Raw genomic sequence first — 25,616 nt, 5'->3', positions numbered from 1 at the left:
TACTTAGATTGCTGTATATATATATATATGCATATATTTATTTGTGGAAGTGTAGAGGACCATCAAAGAAATAATGTAATATTTCTTCTAATAGTTTTTTTTTAATGATTCTATTTTCTTAGCTTTCACCGAGTGCTTTCAGATAAGCCTTAATAAAAAGAATCCCCTTTCTCCTGCCATTATTTCCTGCTAGCTGTAAAATGTATCATTTCTGGGAACTGTAGTATCAGTGAATAAAAATCACCCAGTGAACTGTTCTATTTGACCTGGGGGGAAGGCTATGATGACTGTAGTCCCAGCTGTTAATTAGAACTAGGTCACTGGTTTTTATAGGCTTTTCTCCCCATTTTAAGCTACTTATATTAGGTCCTGTGTTTTTTTTCCCCCTCATACATCATTAATACTTGGAAAATCCTGAGTTTGTAAACAGGCTCACTTTTTACACAAATGGAGAAATGCCTGTTATTCACTATATGATATGTAGGTCATTCAGAATATTATGGGTCATAACATTTGTCCTTCAACAAAATATCAATAGTAAAATATAAATAATAATAAAATATAGTTCAGTTTGTTCAGATATATGTCTGCATTTAATACTATAGATTTTTGTTCATGAGAGGTAATATATTGTCGATCTTTTAAATTATTTTGGAAATTTGGCTTTGGATCAATTTTGTTTTTGTTTTTCTTTTTGGCCAGTCCTGGGGCTTGGACTCAGGGCCTGAGCACTGTCCCTGGCTTCTTTTTTTTTGCTCAAGGCTAGCAGTCTGCCACTTGAGCCACAGCGCCACTTCTGGCCATTTTCTGTATATGTGGTGCTGGGGAATCGAACCCAGGGCCTCATGTATATGAGGCAGGCACTTTTGTCACTAGGCCATATCCACAGCCCAATTTTGTTTATTTTTCTAGCATGTAGCTTTTTTTTACATGATAGCAAAAATTTCAATCATCGTGAAAGGCAGATAGCATCTGTAATACTGATTTTCCTTCTTTTAATAGTAATTGGAAAGGTTTTTGGGAGGCATAGGTATTCTTTTTGTGACTTGCTTTCCAACTGTATGAGTGTTTTCTATTGTTTAAAATGAATCTCAAGTAAGGGTACAGTAACCTTTCAGTGCTAAGGACAGAAACCAGAATCATGTTGATACGAATTTGTGAGTGAGTGAAAATCTTTTTTTTTTTTTCACCTTACTACTAGCTTACCCTTGTCCTGTTCCATGCCACATTGTCCCCATGAGGCCCCAGATTTCAGAACCCCGGGTTGGGTGAGTGGCATTCCTTGAAATGAGATGGAAAACATACATAGCTTGTTCACTAAGAATTGTGCAAATACTCTGCAATTTGTAGTATACTAGCACTAGATAAAACTGGCCCCTAGTCTTGAAGGAATTGGTTCTGAGGGGCCCAGTGACAGAGGACTGACTAGGTGGGGAAAGCCAGGTGCCAAGTTAGAGGGTAGTGTCCAGCCCAAGTGGCTGGAAGGGAAGAGCAGGATGTTAGTCAGCTCTCAGTTTCTGGGACACCAAGCCTGAGATCATCAGCCCAGAAAGGAGATCAATTTTACTTTGGGTCTTGTTTTCAGAAAGTTCTTTCCAAGGTTGCTTGGCCCTTTCACTTCAGGCCTCTATTGAGGCCCAAGGGCTGGCAAAGGCTGATGGAGTTAAGTTGTCACCACTTAGAGTGCAGGAAATAGAGAGTGAGAGTGTGAGCGAGACAGACATAGAGAGAGAGGAAGAGACTGGGTTCCCAATATTCCCTTGAAGGGCAACCCCCACCCCTATCACCCACCTAGACCTCTAGTTTCCTTCCTCTAGGCCCATATTAACGGAAGGTGGGCGTTAGCACAGGGGGCTCTGGGAATGGCTAAGATACCACCATGAAATAGGGATGATGAGGTGTTATTCTCCTACCCCAACTCTGACTCTGCATCCTTTTAGTGTTTCAATCCCAGCCTTGCCGGACCTGTTTTTTGTGCCTAGGACATTCTTTCCCTGTGTCCATTGTGTCCTTTTCCTTCTCTATCTTGTACTTCCTTTTCTCTGCTTTATTTTTCCCTGAAGTACACATTGCTATATCTTACTTTATTTGGTTATTAATAATAATAATTATTATTATTTGCCAGTCTTGGAACTTGAACTCAGAGCCTGAGCACTGCCCCTGGCTTCTTTTTGCTCAAGGCTAGCACTCTACCTCTTTTTTTTTTTTTTTTTTTTTTTTTTTGGCCAGTCCTGGGCCTTGGACTCAGGGCCTGAGCACTGTCCCTGGCTTCTTCCCGCTCAAGGCTAGCACTCTGCCACTTGAGCCACAGCGCCACTTCTGGCCATTTTCTGTATATGTGGTGCTAGGGAATCGAACCTAGGGCCTCGTGTATCCGAGGCAGGCACTCTTGCCACTAGGCTATATCCCCAGCCCCCAGCACTCTACCTCTTAAGCCAGAGTGCCACTTCTGGCTTTTTCTGTTTCTGTGGTGTTGAGGAATCGAACCCAGGGCTTCATTCATGCTAGGCAAGCACTCTACCGTTATGCCACATTCCCAGTCAGAAATACATTTCTTTCTTTATTTTGTCAGTCTTGGGGCTTGAACTCTAGGCCGGGGCTCTGTCCCTGAGCTCTTTAGCTCAAGCCTAGCACTCTACCACTTGACCATTTCCTTACTTATTTTATTGAATAAAACAAGTAGGCTTTCTCTCAGTTAGGATGTAAGGATAGAGACACCATCCCCAATCTATATTATTTATCATGGAAGCCCTGGGGTTTAGGATAATGCCTGGTGCCTGGGTTTTGTTGGTACCTACCAAACTGATTATATGAATGAATGAATGAATGAATGAATGAATGAATGGCTCAAGAATTGTTTTTATAATAAGAAAGTAATATAGGTAGAATCACAGGCATAAACTACCAACTCCATCTTATTGATTAAGGTGAGTTCTTGCTAAGTTTTTGTACCAGCTGGCCTTGATCCTTGAAACTTCTTCTTTCTACCTCCTGAGTAGCTGGGATTACAGGTGTGCTTTAGCTAATCTGTGTAGTCTTGAGATCTATACTTTCTCTTCTGTAAATTAAAATTTACATGGATTTATTTTGTAATGAGCTTTTGGTTGTTTTCCTGATATAACTGTATGTTCTCCAAAGGAAATTTATGCTCTCCAAAAGGCAGGGGAGAAGTTTATTTCTGCTTGTCATCACATGCTGGTGTGTAGAGAAATGTCTAACATATGGTAGGATTCATATATGTATTTATTACATGTAAATGTTGGGTTCTTTATTAGGAGCAGTGGAACTACTCAGGGACAACATCCAGGCCCTGAGTTATAGCTCCAGGACATACACTCTCTCTCTCTCTCTCTCTCTCTCTCTCTCTCTCTCTCTCTCTCTCTCTCTGTCTGTCTCTCTGTCTCTCTGTCACACACACACACACACACACACTGGAAAAAGTGGCAAGAACAAAGAGAAGCTAACAGCAGTGGAAACTGAAGGTTGTTGCTGAGTAAGGAACTGTACCACTAGCATGACATTGACCCATTCTGCCCCTTGGCAGAATGGACATGCTGCACTTCTTTGTCAGTATGTGATTGACTAGTCTGTGCCCTTTTTCTTATCAACTAAGAAGTGAAAGACTATAGCCCTGTTAGTGTTGCTCAGTGGTAGCATGTTTGTGTAGCATGCAAGTGCTTGATTTGTTAAAAAGAAAGAAAAAGTGAGGTATTTTTGTTTAAGGAACTAAGAACTTAAGTCTTTCAAAAGAAGAAAAAGAACACAAGAAGAAAGGTATCTTTTTCAGCTGGTTAGACAACAGGGTAATAGAAAAAAATCCTTTACAAATCTACCATTTATCTGCTAGGCTAATCAATAATTCCTGGACTAATTTTATTATTTACCAAGCTGTGCCTGGATACTGGCCACCATATAATGTATTAGCAAACCATTTTATGGTGGCTTGTCAAGTGCATTAAAACGCGCACTGATGGCTGAGAAAGAAAGCCTGAATTTGGTTTTATGGCTGTATAACACTATTTCTTTTTATTTACTATCATCAAGGAATTATAGCGTTTTAAATCAGTGTGTCAGTTTATGAGTACAGGGCGTCAGTGTCACCTCCTCCATGTCTCCAAAACCTTCCTATCCCCTCAAATTACCTGGTTCTATTTTCTCATACGTACATTGAACCTTATATTGTACTTGCCCCCTCCTATTTCCCCATTTCTCTTTCCATTCATCTGTCCCCTTCCCCCACTTGACCTCCTCACTGACAAAACCTGTTTCAGTTTTCCAGAATATGGACGTTATGCTCTTCTTTGTGGTGACACGGGGATTGAACTCAGGGTCTCACACTTGTTAGAGAGGGACTCAACTGTTTGAACCATGCAACCAGCTTTTTTTCTCATTAATTTTCATACAGAGTCTTTTCTCTGGCCAACCAGGACCACAGTCCTCCAATTTCTACTTCCTACCACTGCACCTAACTTTCTCTGTTAAGATGTTGTTCTCAAACTTTTGCCTGGGACCTTCATCTGGTCAACCTCAGCCTCTCACATGGCTGGGATAATAGGAATTTGCCACTTTGCCATTGAGATGGGAGGTCTCCCGTTTTTGTTTTTGTTTATTTATTTCTGGACTATTTTTGATCCAGCATCCTCCCAATCTTTACCTACTAAGTGGGTAGGATTGCAGGTATTGAACCACCAGTCCTCTGTAGAAATGAACACTGTTAATTTTCCTAGTATTTTTTTTCTTTTGACAGTACTTATGTTTGAACTCAAGACCTTGCAATTGTTGGGTGGGTAGAGCCAGCCCTTTTGGTGTGTATAATCTTTGAGATATATATTCTTGCTTTATGCTGGCAAGATTTTAATCCTCTTATTTGCATTTCTCTGACTCATGGGATGGCAAGTATATGTTATCAGACCTAGCTGTTGGTTGAGATGGAAACTTGTGAACTTTGCTGCAGAACTGGCCCCTGATCTTTGCTTCTCGAATAGCTAGAATTTCAGACTTCATGTGTACCTGGCCATTATTTTCCTACTCATTATAAAACTATACAAGCTTCATAAAATAATGAATATTATATGGATAAATTCAAAATATTGAAGATATACCTTTTAAACAATTATGGTAAAGAGGGCTTCTGAGATGACAAGTTTTAACTTTGTAAAAAGTTTAGTTGAACACTACAATCTTGCTTGCTGCTTGTGTGTGTGTATATGTGTGCATGCATGCATATACACTGATACTGGGCTTGAACCTTAGGCCAAGAAACTTTCTGTTAGCTTTTTGCTCTAGATTGGTGCTTTACCACTTGAGAGCTACATTTTCATTTCTGTTCTTTTTGCTCATTAATTGGAGTTAAGAGTCTCAGGGACTTCGTTGCCCTGCTGTCTTCAAACTGTGATTCTCAGATCTCAGACTCCTGAATAGCTAGGATTATAGGCGTGAGACATCAGTGCATACCTTGCTTAGTTTTTGGATAATATTTATGGGTTTAATGAACATTAAGAAAGGAAACATCTCAGTTTACAGTTTGTTATCCCTTGGATTAGTGAAACTTAGCTTTGAAATATTAATCTCATTTTAACCTCTTTTCTCTTGCTTGTCTTCTGTGCTTTTCTGTTTCTCTGATTATTTTTAATATATTATCTAGCAAAGCCACAATTAGGAACTTTTTAAAAGCCTGGTTTCTTATTTTACATGTTTTGCAGTGGTTGTAATACCACAACTTGCTTTTGAAATAGTAGTTATGCTTTTAGAATTTAAAAGTCTTCCAACTGTGAAACCTCATGATTTGTAGATTTTAGCTATGGTCTACCTAGTGGCCGAAAACTGTTTTTTTTCCTAAGTTGACAGAATCATAAGAACTTTATAAACTACTGTGGAATGAATTGGAATGATAAAGGTAATTTTGAGGGGTGTGATTCATTTATTTTTAAGATGAAAGTGACTGATAGAAAGAGCAGCTCACAATTTACCCTAATGTGGATATGGAGAAGTGGAACTAAAGCAAAGAATTAGTTCATATTTGAGCCTAGTGATTAATAGTCTCTATGTTTCCAGGAGTATGGGCTTGCTATGTGAACAGTAAAATCATACAGAGGGTCTTTCTATTTATATTGCAGAGTAGGGCATTCTGTCTTCTCTATGGGCTGTTCATGCCTGTATTAGTTTCCGATTGGTGATGTCATAAGCTCTGTGTTATAGAAAGCTCTTGTTTTATACCCAGCATGCCCACAGAGTCTCAGAATAGCACATATTAATCACATTCAGAGTCAAAGATCCAAAGTGTGTCTCACTGGGCTTTAGACAGTGTCAGCATTGCTGTGTTTCTTCAGGAGGATGTAGTGGGGAAAAGAATCTATATTCTGTCTCATTCCAGCTTCTAGATGTTGCCAGCACGCCTTGGATTGTGGCCCCTTCGTCTGTCTTCAGTGTCAGCATTGCTGTGTTTTTTCAGGAAGCTGTAGTGGGGAAAAGAATTTATACTCTGCCTCATTCCAGCTTCTAGATGTTGTCAACAGGCCTTGGATTGTGGCCCCTTCGTCTGTCTTAAAAGTCAGCTATGGCAACCTGAGTCTTTCTCACACTCCTTTGTTCTAACACTAATTCTTCTTTTTCTTCTTGAGTCTGCTTAGACATTTCTGAATAGCATCCCATCACACCTGCAAAGTCTTTTTTCTTTTTGCCATGTAGTATCACAAACATTCATTCCCATGAATATGTTGGAAGCAGGACTTGTATGTTTCAGGGTGAGGATATTTCTCTATTGCCTACAGTGTACTTGCATATAAATTTAAATTGACCCTGATCCTGATTATACTGAAAGTGGTTCATAGGCAAAACAGTGCTTCTATAAGCAGGCATCATTTCTTCTCTTTATTCTTTGGCTATAGGCAGCTGTGGTTATTGGGAATGGAAACTAGATGTAGAAGATAGCTGATTCAGATTGAGGAACCGATACTTGCTGTGTATGACTGTGAGCCCATGACTTAACTTTGCCAGTCTTCATTTTCCTATTTCTCAAATAAGCATAATATCTGCCTGTGAGCTGTCAGGCAGATGAACAAATGTCATGTCTGTGAAGTAGGTAGTTGTACAAAGAGATTTCAATTCAGTATATCAGTTTATGAGTACAGTGTATCTTGGTCAATGTCACTCTATGTATGCACTTAATAAACAGGAAGCATTATACAAGGAAGGTGCTTTGTAGTAGGCCTTTATTAAAATTGGGTAGGTGGATAATTCTGGGAAAGGAGGAAAAAGACAGTAATTTTAGAGATTCTAAATGAACAGTGTTATGGTTTACATTTTAATCTGTTAGTGTGACACTTGGGAAAATCTTTTCCTCTTTTCTCCTCGCTGTTAGTTCTCCTTTATCAAGGAAGTAGCTGTACTTGACAGATCATTGCCAAGATTTCTCAGAAATATCCTTTTCAAACAGGCTACTGATCTCCATTGATGAATAATACATTTCTTTGCCTGGAAATACTGATTTACCTGAATGCTTGGGAAATATGTCCTTTAAAAACACAAGCACTGGGGGATGGTGGCTCACCCCTGTCATTCTAGCTATGTAGGAGGCTGAGACCTGAGGATCACAGTTGAAAGCCAGCCTGAAAAGATGAATCCAAGAGCCTTTTATTGCCAATAAACCAGCAAGAAGCTGGGAGTAGAGCTGTGGCTAAAGTGGTAGAGCGCAACTCTGAGTAAAAAGCTAAGCAATAATGCTCAGGACATGAGTTCAAGATCCAGTACTGACATTAAAAACAATACCCCAAATAGTGTGGAGTTATCTATCCCAAACATTTCTCTGCAACATTTCAACTTCCTCTCAGAGAGACCCCGGCATAGCTTATGGGGGCCACCTTGACTATAGTGCTTCCTTTGCTCAAGAAAAAAAATACTGTAGAGTGTTTTCTGCCTGCTATGAGTCTGATATTCATAGAGAATATAATACTTCTAGCAGATTCCTTATCATTGCCATACAAAAGGCATGCAAAGGACCCTGCAAGGAGCGCTTCCTCTTTCTACTGAGACATGTCAGATATTTCTCTAATTGCAGCAATCTTGTAATTAGAAGGTTAACAGTAAAAGGGAAAGTAGTTTGTCTTCCCTGGTTAGTAGAATATAAATTTATATTAGGGATTTTTTTGGTTATGTTTCTGTATGTATGTGTGTGTGTTTGAGTGTGGTGTGCTAGCTAGTACTTGGGCTTGAACTGAGAGTCTGGGTACTGTCCCTTAAACTTTTTTTTTTTTTTTTGCCAGTCCTGAGGCGTGGACTCAGGGCCTGAGCACTGTCTGTGGCTTGTTTTTGCTCAAGGCTAGCACTCTGTCACTTGAGCCACAGCGCCACTTCTGGCTGTTTTCTGTATATGTGGTGGTGAGGAATTGAACCCAGGGCTTCATGTATGCGAGGGAAGCACTCTTGCCACTAGGCCATATTCCAGACCCCCTTAAACTTTTTTGTTCAAAGCTGGTGTCTACCACTTTTGCCTTTTTGCCAGTTAATTGGCCATTGAAGTCTCTCTAGCTGATTTCAAACCTCAATTCTCAGATCTCAACCTCTTGAGTAGCTAGTATTACAGGCCTGAGCTACCTGCCTGGTATACCAAGCGTATTTTTTTTTTAATGATTTTTTCCCCCTGATATAACCATATTATCATCCAGTTTAGAATTATACAATGGAGACCTAGTAAGTCCCTTAGAAATCACTTAGCTCAGTACCTTTATTACTAATTAACAGCCATTGTTGACTTAGCCTTTGAACACTTTCAGCATCTCCTTTCCTTGCACAGGTTCCCTGACTCATGCTGTTCTTCTAAAACCTAACATTGGATTTTTTTTTTTAAGTCTTCAGTAAAGGTTTTTTTTTTTTTTTTTTTTTTTTTTTTTTTTTTTTACATTTTCATCATTAGTAAAGGGTTTTTGTTTTACAGGGTTGGGGCTTTCAGGACCATTTCCTTCTCATCAGTCAAAGGAACAAGCCAGCATTGATACGCAGAGCCGTTCTCAGAAGGCCTGTGTTCTTTGTGCTGCTTTCTAGTGGAATTATGGGCTTGCTTTTGGCAAAGAGGGAGGGCTGGGATTCTCTGTTCACTGTGGTGATACTGCGTGTGCAGTAAGCACATCATACTACTCCTAGTGAAATGAGCGCAGTCCTGATGTAGTTTTCTGACTTTATTTTTAGACAATAGTGCTTTCTTAATGTAAAGAGATCTTTCTAGACAGTTCTGTGGAAATTAACATTCATATCTACAGGTTATGATTTTTAGAACATACATATCAAATTACATAACCTAATTTAAGTAGGTACATAGAATTACATATGGGTTTTTATAAAAATATATCTGCAGGAACTTGTCGCTACAGATGCTTGGGTTTAGGGACCTTTGTTTCTTGTCATTTTATTTACTTATTTTTTAAAATATATTTTATATGGGCTGAGATGTGGCTTAGTGAGAAAGTACTTGCCTAGCAAGTGCAACGTATTGAGTTCGATCCCCAGTACAATATGTGTGTGTGTGTGTGTATGTGTATAATATATGATTGTAGAGGTGTACATAGGGGTTAAACAGTTACATAAGTCAGGTAATGAGTGCATTTCTTTTTGAAGCATGTCACCCCTTCTCTTACTCTTTCCCAGTTTCCCCCCTCCCAACCAAAAGTTTTATAGTTCATTTTCCATAGTGTTCTGTGAATACCACTGCTGTATTTGTTCACTCATTGCCCCACTTTTTCTTACTCTTTTAAAGACAAACAAGCTAACAAACAAGACAAAATGAAAAGACAACAAAAATTTATTTCTTAGAGTTCATTTAGAAAAACATTATTTTATATGATCATATGCACATAGCAATTGAGCCTTTGTGATCCCCTCCTATGAACATCCTCCTTTGGTCTCACTGTGTAAATATCTAAAGACCTGTATACATGTCCCAGTGTATTTTTTATTTTACTTTTACTATCAGCTTATAAATATATACATTTACTTGAAAATTTATAGGCACATTCTAGTTACCATCTGAAAGCATTTAAAATAACAAGAGTGAAGACCCAAAGAAACATAGGTTGCATGGTTTCTCTCTTGCCATTTTAAACGCTTTCAGAATATTTGAAAACACTTTGAGTTGAATATGGTAGCTTATGCCTATAATGCTAGCTACTCAGGAGGTGGAGATTGGGAGAACTGAAGTGTGAGGTCAGTCCTGGCAACAAAAAGTTTGTGAGATTCTATCTCAACTAATAAAAGCTGGGCATAATCATACATATCTGTCATCCCAGATAAGTACCTGTTATCCCTGCTATATGGAAAGTGTAAATAAGCCGATCCTGGTCCAGGCTGGCCTGGGCATGAACACGAGACCCTCTCCAAAAGGGATAGAAGTGATAGAGCAAGTGATAGAGCACTTGTATAACAAGTGCAAGGCCTAGGTTTAAATTTTAGTACCCCTCCCATCTCTGACAACTTTGGAAGTTTATAAAGAAAATCATCCTTCCATTAATTATAGTATCTTACTGTTACTAATTGTGCACATCTTAATAAATTTCCCTCCCTCCCTCCCTCCCTCCCTCCCTCCCTCCCTATAATGGGGCTTGAACTCAGACCCTTGTAGTCTTCCTTAACTTTTTCACTCAGACTGCTGCTCTACTACATAGAGAGTATGAGGTCATTGCCATAATGGCTCTGATTGGTCTTTGTCTGTTGACCAATGTAGAGAATCAGTTCTTATGTTCACTGACCATTGCATTTTTTTTTTTTTTTTTTGGCCAGTCCTGGGCCTTGGACTCAGGGCCTGAGCACTGTCCCTGGCTTCTTCCCGCTCAAGGCTAGCACTCTGCCACTTGAGCCACAGCGCCGATTCTGGCCGTTTTCTGTATATGTGGTGCTGGGGAATCGAACCTAGGGCCTCGTGTATCCGAGGCAGGCACTCTTGCCACTAGGCTATACCCCCAGCCCCCATTGCATTTTTTTTGAAGAATCTCTATTTGATTCTTCTCTTGGATTCTTCAGTGTTTAACCCAAGTTCATGCAGAGTTATTCTGTTTTCTTCTAAGAGTTTTATAGTTTTAGCCCTGACACTTAAGAATGTGAATTCTATTTTGGATTTTTTTTTGTATGGTTGAAGTAGAGCTCCAATTAATCTTTTTGCATAAAGATGTCTAGGTGACCCAGTACAATTTGCGGCAAGACTCTACTACTGACTTTTCCTGGCACCTTTGTCAGTTAATTGAAATGTCAAGTTGTCATTGATACTAAAACAGCACTAAGTGTATATATATGTAGCGATTGATTATAATACATATTCAGATTTCAGAGATGTTGACATTCAAATATTGGCAGCTTTGAGTCAATGAGCTACATTATTTCACAGCAGTATTTTTTCTTTAGTATTTTTTCTGAATAATTATTTATTGTCAAAGTGATATACAGAGGGGTTATAGTTTCATATGTAAGGCAGTGGGTACATTTCTTGTACAATTTGCTATCTCCTTCCTCATTTCTCCCCTCCCCCTCCCCTTTTCCCCCTCCTCCCATGAGTTGTTCAGTTGGTTTACACCAAATCATATTGTAAGTATTACATTCTTTAGGTTACAAGTTCACAATATTATAGCTTGTCTGACTACTGCTTCATCATCTTTTCCCAAACTTCTTTTATAATATTTGTGACAAGCTCTTTATATGTAATTATTTATTCTAGGATTTTGCTTATCTTTTTTACTGCTATATTTTCTAGCAGGTAGACATAGGAATTACCTACAACTTACTTATGTAATGAATCATCAACAAGACTTCACCTGACCTGTCAGGTTGCACATCGATGAATTTTTCTGGGAGATTTTTTTTTCTTACAACCCAATTTTCTTTAGGAAGTACAATTGAGCTGAAGTATTTGAGATAAAAAGCTATTTATGGAGTCTTCTAGGTGTTTTATGAAAGGATTTATATGGAGTGACATCCAAGTTTTTTTTAAGCAACTTTTTCCCCTAAAGACCTAATCATTTTCCTGTAATGGATTGGAAAGCATTTTCCTGTAATGAATGGAAAGCAAACGACTTAATCCACATTTTAATTTCTGAACAAAAGGTACTGTTGATGTTGTAGTGCTTTGATATTATTCTTCATTTTGGCCTTTGAAAAATGACATAATCTTGTTGCTCCAAAGGACGTTCTGTAGGCAGGAAAGAAGAAACAAAAGCTTTAGCCTTTGGTGACAAGGCAACTTTGTTTTAAATATAAAGATGGCTGTACTTGTCTAGCACATTGAATGCTGGTGTTCGACAATGACTTTTTAAATACTGAGGAAATAGAAGCATCGACTGCAAATAAGGCACAGAAACGGAAGCTGTGACAATCTGTTTTCTTATTTGCCTCTGTCCTTTAGCATTGCATCATGTGAGTCTGATATAATGCGTATAAGTAATTTGAAAAACTGGCAAAATAGACATTAACATTTTAAGTCTTCAGCAGTTTATTTGCTAATCAATCCATGTTTCTTTTTTTTTTACAATGGTTTAAATTTCCTTTTTATTTATTCTTGAAACTGCCTGTATTGCAGGTTTTTCATGGATGAAATATGGAACTGAGCAGATTTCTTTTTTCTACAAAATTATGGTATAAACTTGCTCAATTTTCAATATTATTGCTAATAAACCTTACAGGCGCACAGTTTGTAAAGTAAACCCCTTAAGGACTGAATGAGTACAGCATGCTGCAAGGTATGAGAAATAAGCTAAAAATGAGCATATAAACCTACATCTGGACCAACACAGCACTGAAGGCTGGCAAACATTTATCACGACACAGGGGGAAATTAATAGGAGATACAGTTCAGTCCTAGAAGGGTTAAATATAAACCGTAATATATTATTGTTTCTAACCATTCATACCAATTATAGTGCTTGAAAAAAGATCAAAAGTCTGGCACAGAAAATCATACACATTTGTTCAGTACTCTTCAGAAATACAGCTGCGTTTGAAAATAAGGTAACCTAGTTAAGAATTGAATAGCATTTTGCTTCAGAAAGGAAACCCTACCAGTGGATTTTCTGGTTAATGACTAGTTACATTAGTTAAAATGGCATTGGACATGTTCTGTGAGTGCATAGGTGGTACCAGTCTCATTAAAAACAAAAGCAGTGTTGGACATGGTTGTATAGGCCTGTAATATCAACACTTGGGAGACATAGGATTATGAGGTCAAGGCCAGCCTGGACTAATAGCAAGACCTTACCTCAGTGACAGGCATGGCACTCCCAAGATTGATAATTAGGAAAGTTGATAAACAGACAGCCTTACTACATGCAGATGATCCTGTGTCACAACTCCACAAATGCTCATTTTACCTTAAGAATACAGAAAGAATGTATTTGTGCCTTTCTCAAGAAAGAATAATACAATTTCAGGCCACTCCATGCCCAAAAGAACCAAATAAAGAGCTGATTAATGACGGAGCTTCCTAGACAATCATTAGCACAGATAAGGCAGAGTATACATTTTTTATCTCCATCCATGTTTCTCTAACAACATTTTCCCCTGTATTTATGAAAGTGGTCATGTACAATGTTAGGTTAATTTCTGTAGGATCGGGAAGTCTCTTCTCTTTTATATATTGTCTGAGAAGCTTCCTTTACCTTTTTATTTGGGTGATAAGAGCTTATTTTCAAAGCTTCTTGTCTTATAATTAGGGACAGAAGTCCTTGTAACTCTGACTGTTACCAGAAGAATCTTTCTTCCTGCCCTGGCATTTTTCCAGTTTTCTATGTCCTATTTCCTCTCCACGGTGACAGCACAGTCCAAGCAGTTTGGGGAGTTCCGGCATCACTCGGAATGGTGACTTCAGGGTGGTGACTCAAAATATTTACTTCACTCATGTGTTGGAGAGTTGCTGCCAGTTCCAGCCAGGTCGTGAATGAGCTTCTTGTCTGCCTGTTTGGAGAGCAGGCCTTCCTTTCTTTCTCCACCCCCTCTATTCACACTTCCTTTGAGGGAAACTTCTGCCTCATGTTGAATCAATTTCTTTAAAACTGGAACTCTGGAAACAATATTCTGATTAGTAAAGAATGCTTCCTCTAGAGTAAACTTCTTGAAAAGATGAATATTTTGGTCAGAATTCTTGAAAAACAAAATTAACTAAATCTACTTCTGAGGGCTAAGCTTCTTTGTGGTTGTAGGTCAGTTCCTTTTCGAAATAGTATTAAATTATTATAAATACACCATAATTAATTTATAATTGATTATCTAATGAGTAGATAATTACCTAATAATATGTAATATATAATGCAATTTATAATTATATTATATACAATAAAGAATTTATAGTCATTGAATAATTGATTGCTAGATAATCCTAAATTATATAACTATTAAAATTACATATCATAGTATATTAATATACAATACAAAATAATTATGTCATCAATATGTGCTAAGATGGGCTTTAATTAACAACATGCTACAACTATAAACACATCTTCTCTCTTAACCACTTAAAGATTATTTCTTGTTCTTATACTATCAAGTGTGGCTCACTTGGCTGGCTTACTAATGTGTGGCAGAGGCTGTGATATCTTATAGTCTGTTTATTATTACTATTATTATTATTTACTAAGTAGTAGTACCAGAGGTTCAATTCCATAAGTCAGGTTATAAGTACAATGCCTCTTGATTAATGTTACCTCTTCTATTTTTCTCCCATTATTCCCTTTCCTATCTCTGCCCTCAGTTTACATAGTTCAATTTTGCATAATGTCCATTGAATGCAATGAGTGAATTTACTTACTCTTCCTCCCTCCTACTGTTCCCTTTCTCCCCATCCCCCAACATAGTTATGCTTTCTGGTATTCATTTTGTTGAATAGTTTGTTAGTTCACAGTCTGTTCTAACAACCCTATGGGTGGCACAGAAAACAGAGATCCATTAAAGAAAGCACTAACTCATTAAACCCACTTCAGCTGCCATGGCTCCCCTTACTGTGTGGGCAAGGTTCTGTGGTCCTCACTGAACTGTCAGAGGATGGAGAGTGGAAGTGAGTCTGTGCACTGCTTGGACACTGGTATGCTCTATCTCATTGGAACAGCATTGTGAACATTGGCTCCTAAAGCAATTCCAACCCTGTTGGAAGTTTTGGTTTTCATGGCAAAAGACACACACCAGTGAGTCCATTTTCTCCTTTTCCCATCCCTCTGCGTATAAAGTGGTCCCGTTATAATGATTGACTAAAAAGGAGTGGGTTTTAGACTCTAAATAGATGCCTTTGCAAGTTAAGATTTTTTTCCACAGGATCAGAGAATTAAAATAATAATACACTGAATGATAGTTGACCCTTTATTTGGTGTATGATACTTTAAATTATTAAATTCTCATTAATTATTTTCATTTCTTTTAACTGGTCTAAATTCTTCATTCTGAATAATCATGAACACTCCCTGGAAATAGGGGTGGTTCAGGGGCTTGACTTAGCTAATAGTCTTTTGATGACATTGATATGATGGCTGCCACTCAGAATTGAGGTGTCTACTGATTTTTCCCAGTATTGTTATTAAAACACATACTTCAAGAACAATTGTTATAAGCATATTATAAGAGAAGCAAGCATTTAAAAATAGTTTAGTACTTTAAAAATAGTTTTTCTTTCTCAAGATATATCACACATATTTCCTTTAACTCTCAGCTTGGCTAAATCTATGTTTTTCTGAGGAAATAGATATTTATTCACAGTAGCTCACATTCGTGTCTGGTATCAGAAATAAATTTCTCAATAGAGGAGGGATAAAAAATAAGTGTTTCAATGTAGTATGCCAAATATGTCTTCTGGATTCTAACTTTTGTATTTTAAGTCATTGGTGGTTGTCTTCTTAGCTGTGTCGCTTAATACCTGTAACATAATAAGGTATTCCTATGGTTTAGTTTTCATAAATATCCTCAAGTCCCAGAAAGAACTTAAAGGAATTTGATATGTGGAAACAGTATTTATCTAATAGTTAACTATTTAGCAATTTAGTAATTAGAAAACATTTGCAGGTATATTTTTACATCTGCTTCATGATAATTTATATTGTTGATGGCAACTGAGATATAAGTCATCATGTCATTACGTATTTATTTTCCTAACTAGTTGAGAAAGCAGTGTGTGTGTGTGTGTGTGTACACACACACCTTTATATACACACGCAGTGTAGCACTGGATTAGTTAAAGATGTACTATTTGTAATTTGGTTGGAAATATACTCTCTTATACATTGTATTTGATCCTTACCTTTCACAATATTTTTCCTCAGGCAATAGAGACTTCGCCAAAGATGACCCATTGGAGTTTAAGTCCCATCAGTGGTTTGGAGCATCTGTGAGGTCAAAACAGGATAAAATTTTGGTAAGTCTTGAGTATTTCCTTGCAGGTGATTTTACTTTTGAAGAGACACAGAAGTCTTTTTCTTTTTCTTTTTCGTGTGTGTGTGTGTGTGTGTGTGTGTGTGTGTGTGTGTGTGTGTGTATGTGTATGTGCCTGTGTACTGGTCCTGAGGCTTGAACTCAAGGCCACAGCTCCATTTAGGTAATTGGGGATAAGAGTCACATGGACTTCTTTCAAACTATGATCCTTAGAGCATAGTCTCCTGAGTAGCTAGGATAACTGGCTTCAGACACAGAACTCTTAGGTTTTCAAGCAGATGGTAAATTTCAGTATGATCAGAGATGCTAGATGTAAGTAAGAGCTCTCAAAGGCCACCTACCTGAGGGTACCATCTTCTCTTGCCTTTTTAGAATTAGGATTCTGTGTCTTTCACCCCCATGCCCACACTGTTCATTTTCCTGATCTAATTGGTAGTTTTCATCAGTTTCTATCCAGTCCTGTTTAAGAACTCTGTGCCTTTGAGTACGCATCTGCTTCAGTATTTCAGTATTTCTTACTCCTATTCTCAAGCTCCTTTTTTTTTTTGCTAGTCTTTGCTTTGCCTCGGCACTATCCCTGAGCTTTTTGTTCAAGGCTGGGGCTTGAGCCACAACTTGAGCCACTACTTGAGCCACAACTCCACTTCCAGGTTTTTGGTGGTTAATAAGACTCTCAATAAGATTCTCAGATCTCAGTCTGTTGAGTAGCTAGGATTACAGACATGAGTCACTGGCACCCGGCTTCAAGAGGTTTTTGTGTGTTTTCTATTCTAACCATCTCCACACTTTGCAGTCTCCTGCAGACAGTTCCATTCTGGTGTGGATAGGCAAGATGGAGGTCACAATTAATTTTCAAATGGCTGAAGTCCACTGGTATACTCTTTCAGATAAGAGGATATATGGGAATATGGCTTGGGTGATAAGGTGCCTGCCTTGAGGCCTAGAGTTCAAAGCCTAGTCTCACACACACACACACACACACACACACACACACACACACACACACGAAATGAGCAAAATGGAATCTTCTTATATTCCATCAAAGAACACAAAACACATAAATGCTTCCTTTATAAATTGTTTTCCAGATTACTGAGATTATGGTTCTCCCCCCCATCCATCAGTGAGTCCTGCCTAATCTGTCTCTACTCTAAAATATGTGCCACACATGAATTGATCTCCATTTGCCTTATTTCTGTACTGCCATAACCCCTGCCATTACTCACCTGGGTCACTGCAACTGTTCTTCTTACTTCTCTGTCCCCTCTCAAGCTCCAGCTATAATCGCTTCTCCATTGAATTAACAAAGGGAATCAAAGCATTTCAACCCTCTTGGTTAAAACAGTTTAGTGGCTTTCTTTTGTTCCCTAAATAAATAGTAATTCCCAGAATAAATATCATCCTGGTGTATAAACATCTCCAAACTCAGGTTACAGGCTGTCACTTGGCAACATTTCACTCCATCTTATGTTCTTCAGTTATAATGGTCTTTTTATTTATCTTTCCCTCCTGCCAAGTCATTTCCAATTTGTACCTTAGTGTTGGTCTTTCCTCTGGGTGGAAAAATCATATGCTAGCTCCTTGTCATTCAGATTTCAGGTTTAATTTTATTTCCGCCTAGAGACCTGCCCTATTTTAATTGCCTCCTTTGGATTTGGTATTGTCCTTTTATTTATGTGATTAGGAAAAATTTTGTTTTCAAGTAAAGTTTCCATAGGGCTTTTAGACCATTTGTTAACCTTTTACAGTTGGAGATAACAATAGGATTTAGAAGGGGGCATGCCAGGCAGAGATACATGATACAGAAATAAGAAAATCACCCACTTGGGATCATCAAGGATGTATAGAGAAGTAATGACTTTCTACTGTCAGTTTTGTCAGAGTGGCTATAAAACCCACTGTTAATGTAGGTCTGCAATGTATATGTTACTGTTTCGTTACCAAAATTTTTACAGCAATCCATTGAACTTTCTGTTACAGAATTAAATTCTTACACTTTAAGGAAATTCTGTGGCACTGAAATATATGTTATTTTAACATTCCTATATAGTATTTAAGTTGGAACTCTGAAAACAATAAGTTCACAGTAAATAAGATAACCACTTCATTCTTTTATTCTCTTATTGATGTATTTGTCACTTTAGGGATGTATCCTACATCCTACATGTATAAGAAAGTTATTTAGTTCAAAAGCTGACTTAGGGCTGGGGATATAGCCTAGTGGCAAGAGTGCCTGCCTCGGATACACGAGGCCCTAGGTTCGATTCCCCAGCACCACATATACAGAAAACGGCCAGAAGCGGCGCTGTGGCTCAAGTGGCGGAGTGCTAGCCTTGAGCGGGAAGAAGCCAGGGACAGTGCTCAGGCCCTGAGTCCAAGGCCCAGGACTGGCCAAAAAAAAAAAAAAGCTGACTTAGTCTGTGACTGTCATCTTAGTTACAGAACATCAAGAAACATGCTAGTAGAGTAATAGTTTTGCTATTTTGAAATTATGTATATGGACTAAAAACATGAGCTTCAGGAGAGTGTGAGAAACATACTTTAAAAATCCTTATTCCTGAGAAGTTAGATTTTTATTAGTGCTTAAAAAGTGTTTATTTTCATATCAGTTGCTAGTGGCACGTGTCTATAATCCTAACTACTCAGAAAGTTGAGATAGAATGTCAAGGTCTGAAGCCCAGACCCAGCGGAAAACTTCCTGAGTCTCTGATCTCTAAGAAACTAGTAAAGAGCCGGAGGTGGAGATGTGGCTGTCGTGGTAGAACACGAGCCTTGAGGGAAAAAGTCAAGAGTCGAGTGAGAATGTGAAATTCAGAGTTCAAGCCCCACTATCTGTATGCACAATTGCGCGCGCGTGCGCGCGCGCACACACACACACACACACACACTGACTTTGAGGTCTTCGAAATGGTCTAAACAGTGAAAATTTTTTTTGTTTTTTTGTTTTTGCCAGTCCTGGGCCTTGGACTCAGGGCCTGAGCACCATCCCTGGCTTCTTCCCACTCAAGGCTAGCACTCTGCCACCTGAGCCACAGCGCCCCTTCTGGACGTTTTCCACATATGTGGTGCTGGGGAATCAAACTGAGAGCTTCATGTGTAGGAGGCAAGCACTCTTGCCACTAGGCCATATTCCCAGCCCAGTGAAAATGTTTTATGAATTGAACTTTTTTGATTGTAGGCCTGTGCTCCATTGTACCACTGGAGGACTGAGCTGAAGCAGGAGAGAGAGCCTGTTGGAACTTGCTTCCTTCAAGATGGCACCAAGACTGTTGAGTATGCTCCGTGCAGGTCAAGTATGTATAGGAAGTTGTACCTGCTGCTCACAAGAGCAGTGGGGAGCCTCCTTTGTTAAACATGTATGTATGTGAGTGTGACTGTGTCTGTGTGTTACAATATGTAGACATTGTGAGGTTGAACAGCAAAGCCTCAGATCATATAGGAAAATGAATACTGAATTTAAGAATCTTCAGTATTTTCCATTATTATTCAAGTTCCTTTTTTCGGAGGTGGGGGTGGAGGGTTATTTATTAATTATTTTTTATACTCTTTAAGTAGTTTCTCATTCAGACTTTTTATGCTTATTTACTTCCACCTGTCTCACCTGTCTTTTGCTATCCATTGATTTTGGTTGAAATTTCAAAGATGACTTCATATACTTAGAATTTTTTTTTTTTTGCCAGTCCTGGGGCTTGAACTCAGAGCCTGAGCACTGTCTCTGGTTTCTTTTTGCTCAAGGCTAGCACTCTACCTTGAGCCACAGGGCCACTTCTGGCTTTTACTATATATGTGGTGCTGAGGAATTGAACCCAGGGCTTCATGTATATGAGGTGAGAACTTTACATATTCCTAGCCCCTCACCTGTCTTTTGCTATTTATTGATTTGGGTTCAAATTTCAAAGATGACTGCATATATAATTTTTTTTTTTTGCCAGTCCTGGGGCTTGAACTCAGGGCCTGAGCACTGTCCCTGCCTTTTTTGTTTTTTGCTCAAAGCTAGCACTCTAGCCCTAAATCACAGCATCACTTCTGGCTTATTCTATATATGTGGTACTGAGGAATTGAACTCAGAGCTTCATGTATACGAGGGAACTACTCTACCACTAGGCCATATTCCCAACCCCATACTTACAATTTTGATTATGCTTTTCTATACATCTTATTTTTCCTTTAGAGATTGCATTTCTTTCTCTCCTGTACGTTTTGGTCGATTGGCCACTATTTCAGATTCTCCTTTTACCAGTAAAATAAAATCAGTTAGTGAAATGCAGCACCAGAGTTCCCCTTGTCTAGGGGACTCACTGCAAGGTGTGCCCTAAAACTACACATGGTGCTGAATTCTATTCATTACAATGCTTTTGCCAAAGCATACAAACCTATAATAAAGTTTAATTCATAAATTAGACACACTAAGAGTTTAACAATCATAACTACTAAATACAATGATTATAATAACATACTATGTATATAATAAACGTTACTATGGGCCAGTTGTTCAGTGGCTTGTAGCTATAATACTGGTTACTCAGGAAGCTGAGAGCTGAGGATCTTATTTCAAAGCTGGCCTGGGCAAGAAAGTCCATGAGACTCTTGTTGTTGTTGTTGTTTTTTGACCACTCCTGGGCCTTGAACTCCAGGCCTGAGCACTGTCTCTGGCTTCTTTTTGCTCAAGGCTAGCACTCTACCACTTGACCCACAGTGCCACTTCTGGCTGTTTTCTATATATGTGGTGGTGAGGAATCAAACCCAAGGCTTCATTCATGTACATGAGGCGAGCACTCTTGCCATTAGGCCATATTCCCAGCCCCATCCATGAGACTCATCTCCAATTAACCACCAAAAAGAGCCAGAAGGGAATCTGTGGCTTACGGGTTAGAGTGCTAGTCTTGAGCAAAGAGCTTAGGGACAGTTCCCAGGCCTGAGTTAAAGCTCAAGTACTGCCTCCTCCCCCCACCAAAATTTTTTTCCATTTAGTATTTTCTTTTTTTTGTAATTTATTTATTAATTAAACAAAAAATTTTTGACAGGGTGTTATGCAAAAAGGGTACAGTTACATAGTAGGGCAGTGTGTACATTTCTTGTGGTATCTTACACCCTGTTTTTCTTTCCCTTCCCTAGGTCAGGTAGACATATATACAATACACAATGTACCAAGAACATATACAGTAGCCACGTGGCCTACGCCCAAGAAAATTCGCCTAGGGCTTTAAATGTAATGTCCACATTAGACAATATGTTGACAGTAGTTTTGTATGAAAGTACACACATAGCTTTTGAGATATTGTATTCCACTGAGAGGTCAATTTTTGACCTTTATATGTTGAGTGGTTGTTTGGTTTTAGTTACATAATGTTGGGTCGCTGACCCAATACTGTGGGAAATATCATTTGACAAGCAGTTTTTGGTTTCCCAGACCTGGTCTCTACTGTCTCTCTGTCACCCCATCTTAACAGTCATATATCAGGGAGATCATGCCCCTTTTTTTTTCTGTGTTCTAGGCTTGTCTCGCTCAACATTATTTGTTCAAGTTCTGACCATTTCCCTGCAAATAACAATATTTCACCATTCCTAATTGCTATGTAGTATTGCATTGTGTATAGGTACCATATTTTTTTGATCCATTCATCTGTGGAGGGGCATCTGGGCTGATTCCATATTTTGGCTATTGTGAATTGTGCAGAGATAAACATGGAAGTACAAATGTCTTTTTGATATCTTGGGACCTGCTGTTCAGGATAGAAGCCTAGGAGTGGTATGGCTAGGTCATAGGTTAGGTCTATATTGAGATTTTTGAGAAACCTCCATACTGATCTCCAAAGTGGTTGTACTAATTTGCACTCCCACCAACAATGGAGAAGGGTTCCTCTTTCCCCACACCCCTCCAGCATTTGTTGTTGCCTGAGTTCAGAGTATAGGCCTCTAACTGGAGTGAGGTGGTATCTCAGGGTTGTTTTTTTTTGCATTTCCTTTACTACCAGGGATGTTGAACATTTCCTCATATGTTTCTTTGCCATTTTTATCTCTTCTCTTGTGAAGTCTCTCTTTGGCTCCTTTGCCCATTTCCTAATTGGTTTACTGGGCTTGGAGGGGCTTAGTTTTTTGAGTTCTCTGTAGATGACAGATATTAGGCCTTTGTCTGTTGCTGTGCTGGTAAAGATCCTTTCCCATATGGTTGGCTGTCTTTCTATTTGGTGGCTATGTGCTTAGCTGTGCAGAAACTTTTTAATTTGTAGTAGTCCCATTTGTCGAGTCTCTCCCATATTTGTTGTGCCCCTGGGACTATATTCAGGAAGTTCCTTCCTGTGCCTATAAGTTCTAGTGTCTTTCCTACTCTGTCCTTCAGTAGTTTCAAGGAATCAGGTCTGATATTGAGGTCTTTGATCCATTTTGAGTTGATCTTGGTACATGGTGATAGGCTTGGGTCTACCTTGAGCTTTCTGCATATGGCTGCCCAGTTCTCCCAGCACCAGTAGTTGAAGAGGCTATGTTTATTCCATTGTATGTCATTAGCTCCTTTGTCGAATATCAGCTGACTGTAAGAGTGCGGTTTTATTTCCGGATCTTCAATTCTGATCCATTGGTCTTCCAGTCTGTTTTTATACCAATACCAGGCTGTTTTTGCCCTATAATAGAGCTTGAAGTCTGGTATTGTGATACTTCCTACACTGCTTTTTTTGCCTAGAATTGCTTTGGCTATTCTAGGTCTTTTGCTGTTCCATATGAATTTATGGATTGCTTTCTCTATTTCAGTGAAGAGTGTAACTGGGATTTTGATAGGGATTGCATGGAATTTGTATAACAGTTTGGGCAATATGGCCATTTTCACTACATTGATTTTGCCTACTGATGAGCATGGGAGGTCTTTCCATCTCCTTGTGTCTTCTTTTATTTCCCTTATTAGATTTTTATAGTTCTCATTAAATAGGTCCGTCACGTCCTTGGTTAGGTTGATCTCTAGGTACTTTATTCTTTTTTTGGCTACTATAAATGGAATTGTTTCCATAATTTCCTTTTCTGCTTGTACATTGCTGGTGTACAGAAAAGCTGCTTACTTTTGTGGATTGATTTTGTATCCTGCTACTTTGCCAAAATGGTTTATTAGGTGTAGGAGTTTGGGGACTGAGTTTTTTGGGTCCTTCAGATATAAGATCATGTCATCTGCGAATAGGGATAGCTTGATTTCTTCCTTGCCGATGTGGATCCCTTTTATCTCCTCCTCTTGCCTTATTGCTATGGCTAGGGATTCCAGCACTATGTTGAAAAGAAGTGGGGAGAGTGGGCATCCTTGTCTTGTTCCTGAGTTTTGGGGGAATGATTTAAGTTTCTCTCCATTTAATACGATGTTAGCAGTTGGTCTGCTGTATATGGCTTTTATTGTTTTGAGGAATGTTCCATCTATTCCTGTTCTCTCCAGAGCTTTTAATAAGTATGAATGTTGTATTTTGTCAAAGGCTTTTTGGGCATCGACTGAGATAACAATGTGATTCTTGATTTTAGTTCTGTTTATGTGGTGAATTACATTGATTGATTCATGGATGTTGAACCATCCTTGTGACTGTGGGATGAAGCCTATTTGGTCATGATGTATAATTTTCTTGATCAGATTCTGGATCCTGTTAGCTAATATTTTATTGAGGAGCTTTGCATCTGTGTTCATTAGTGATATTGGTCTGTAGTTCTCTTTTTTTGTTGGGTCTTCGCCTGGTTTGGGAATGAGTATGATATTAGCTTCATAGAATGAGTTTGGGATTTCTCCCTCTGTTTCTATTTCTCGGAACAGTTTGAGGAGTATTGGTATTAACTCCTCACTAAAGGTTTTATAGAATTCGTTGGTGAATCCATCTGGGCCTGGGCTTTGCTTTGTTGGGAGGTTCTTGATTACCCTCTGTATCTCATTGTAAGTTATTGGTTTATTTAGTTGATTTATTTCTTCTTGGTTCAGTTTGGGCAGTTTATACTTCTCTAAGAATTGATCCATTTCTTTAAAATTATGTTTTTTAGTGAGTAGAGGTTCTGGAAATAGTTCCTCATGATTGTTTGAATATCGTGTGTACTTTTAATTTTTCCGGTGGAGTCCCTGATTTTACATATATGAGTCTCTTCTCTTCTTTTTTTTGTAAGTCTTGCGAGGGGTCTGTCAATTTTATTTATTTTCTCAAAGAACCAGCTTTTAGTCTTATTTATTTGTTGAATGGTCTTTCTATTTTCAATCAGATTTATCTCTTTAATCTCTGTGATCTCTCCTAGTCATTTTAGATTCGATCATTTCTTGTTTCTCTGGTTGTTTTAGTTTCATCGTGAGGTTATTCACCTGCTCTGTTTCCATTTTTTTAATGTGAGTGATGAGGACAATGATCTTGCCCCTCAGTACAGCCTTAGCTGTGTCCCACAGGTTTCTTTGTGATGTATATTCATTGTCATTGTGGCTTATGAATTCGTTGATTTCATCTCTAATTTGGTCTGTGGCCCAAGTGTTGTATAACAGTGTGGAGTTTAGCCTCCAAGAATGTGTGTAGCCTCTGTGGTAACCGTTGTTATTGAGGGTTACCTTTAATCCACTGTGGTTAGATATAATACATGGGATGATGTCAATACTTTTGTATTTGCTGAGGTTCTTTGTGTGGGCTATGACATGGTCTATTTTGTAGTATGATCCATGAGCTGCTGAGAAGAAGGTGTATTGGGTCTCTGTAGGGTGGAAGATTCTGTATAGATCTGTCAGATCCATTTGGGATACGGTGTTACTTAGGTCCTCAGTTCCCTTGCTAATCCTCTGGGTGTTGGATCTGTCTCTTGGAGAGAGTGGGTTATTAAAGTCACCCACTATGATTGTGTTTGGGTCTATCTTGTTCTGTAGTTCTGTGAGAATTTGCTTGACATATGTAGGGCCTCTTTTGTTCGGTGAGTATACATTTATCACCGTGATGTCTTGATTCGGGATTTTTCCTTGTATTAAAATGTAGTGACCCTCTTGTCTTTTTGAGTTGATTTTAATGAGAATTCCAGCTTGTCTGAGATCAGGATGGCTACTCCTGCCGCTTTGGTAAGTGCGTTTGCTTGGAAGATCTTGCTCTATCCTTTCATTCGGAGCCTGTTTTTATCCCTTGCTGTAAGGTGGGTCTCTTGTAGACAACAGATGGCAACTTTTTGTTTGCGGATCCATTCTGCCAGTCTGCTCCTCTTTATCGGAGAGTTTATACCGTTTATATTCAAAGAGATCAAGGATAAGAGTGCTT

The 25,616-nt window shown here is 38.7% G+C and overlaps 1 protein-coding gene across 1 annotated transcript in view; it reads left to right on the top strand.

Annotated features, from left to right (window-relative positions):
• Positions 1-25,616, top strand: part of Itgav (integrin subunit alpha V) — a 102,190-nt gene that overhangs the window by 23,208 nt on the left and 53,366 nt on the right. The window contains exons 3-4 of the mRNA XM_048345128.1: positions 16,275-16,366; positions 19,562-19,676. Coding sequence (XP_048201085.1) covers positions 16,275-16,366; positions 19,562-19,676 — 207 coding nt within the window. The remainder of the gene's footprint in view (positions 1-16,274; positions 16,367-19,561; positions 19,677-25,616) is intronic.

The sequence above is a fragment of the Perognathus longimembris genome, chromosome 4 (assembly GCF_023159225.1).
Source record: "Perognathus longimembris pacificus isolate PPM17 chromosome 4, ASM2315922v1, whole genome shotgun sequence".
NCBI lineage: Eukaryota > Metazoa > Chordata > Mammalia > Rodentia > Heteromyidae > Perognathus > Perognathus longimembris.
This window is presented reverse-complemented; position numbering and strand designations above follow the sequence as displayed.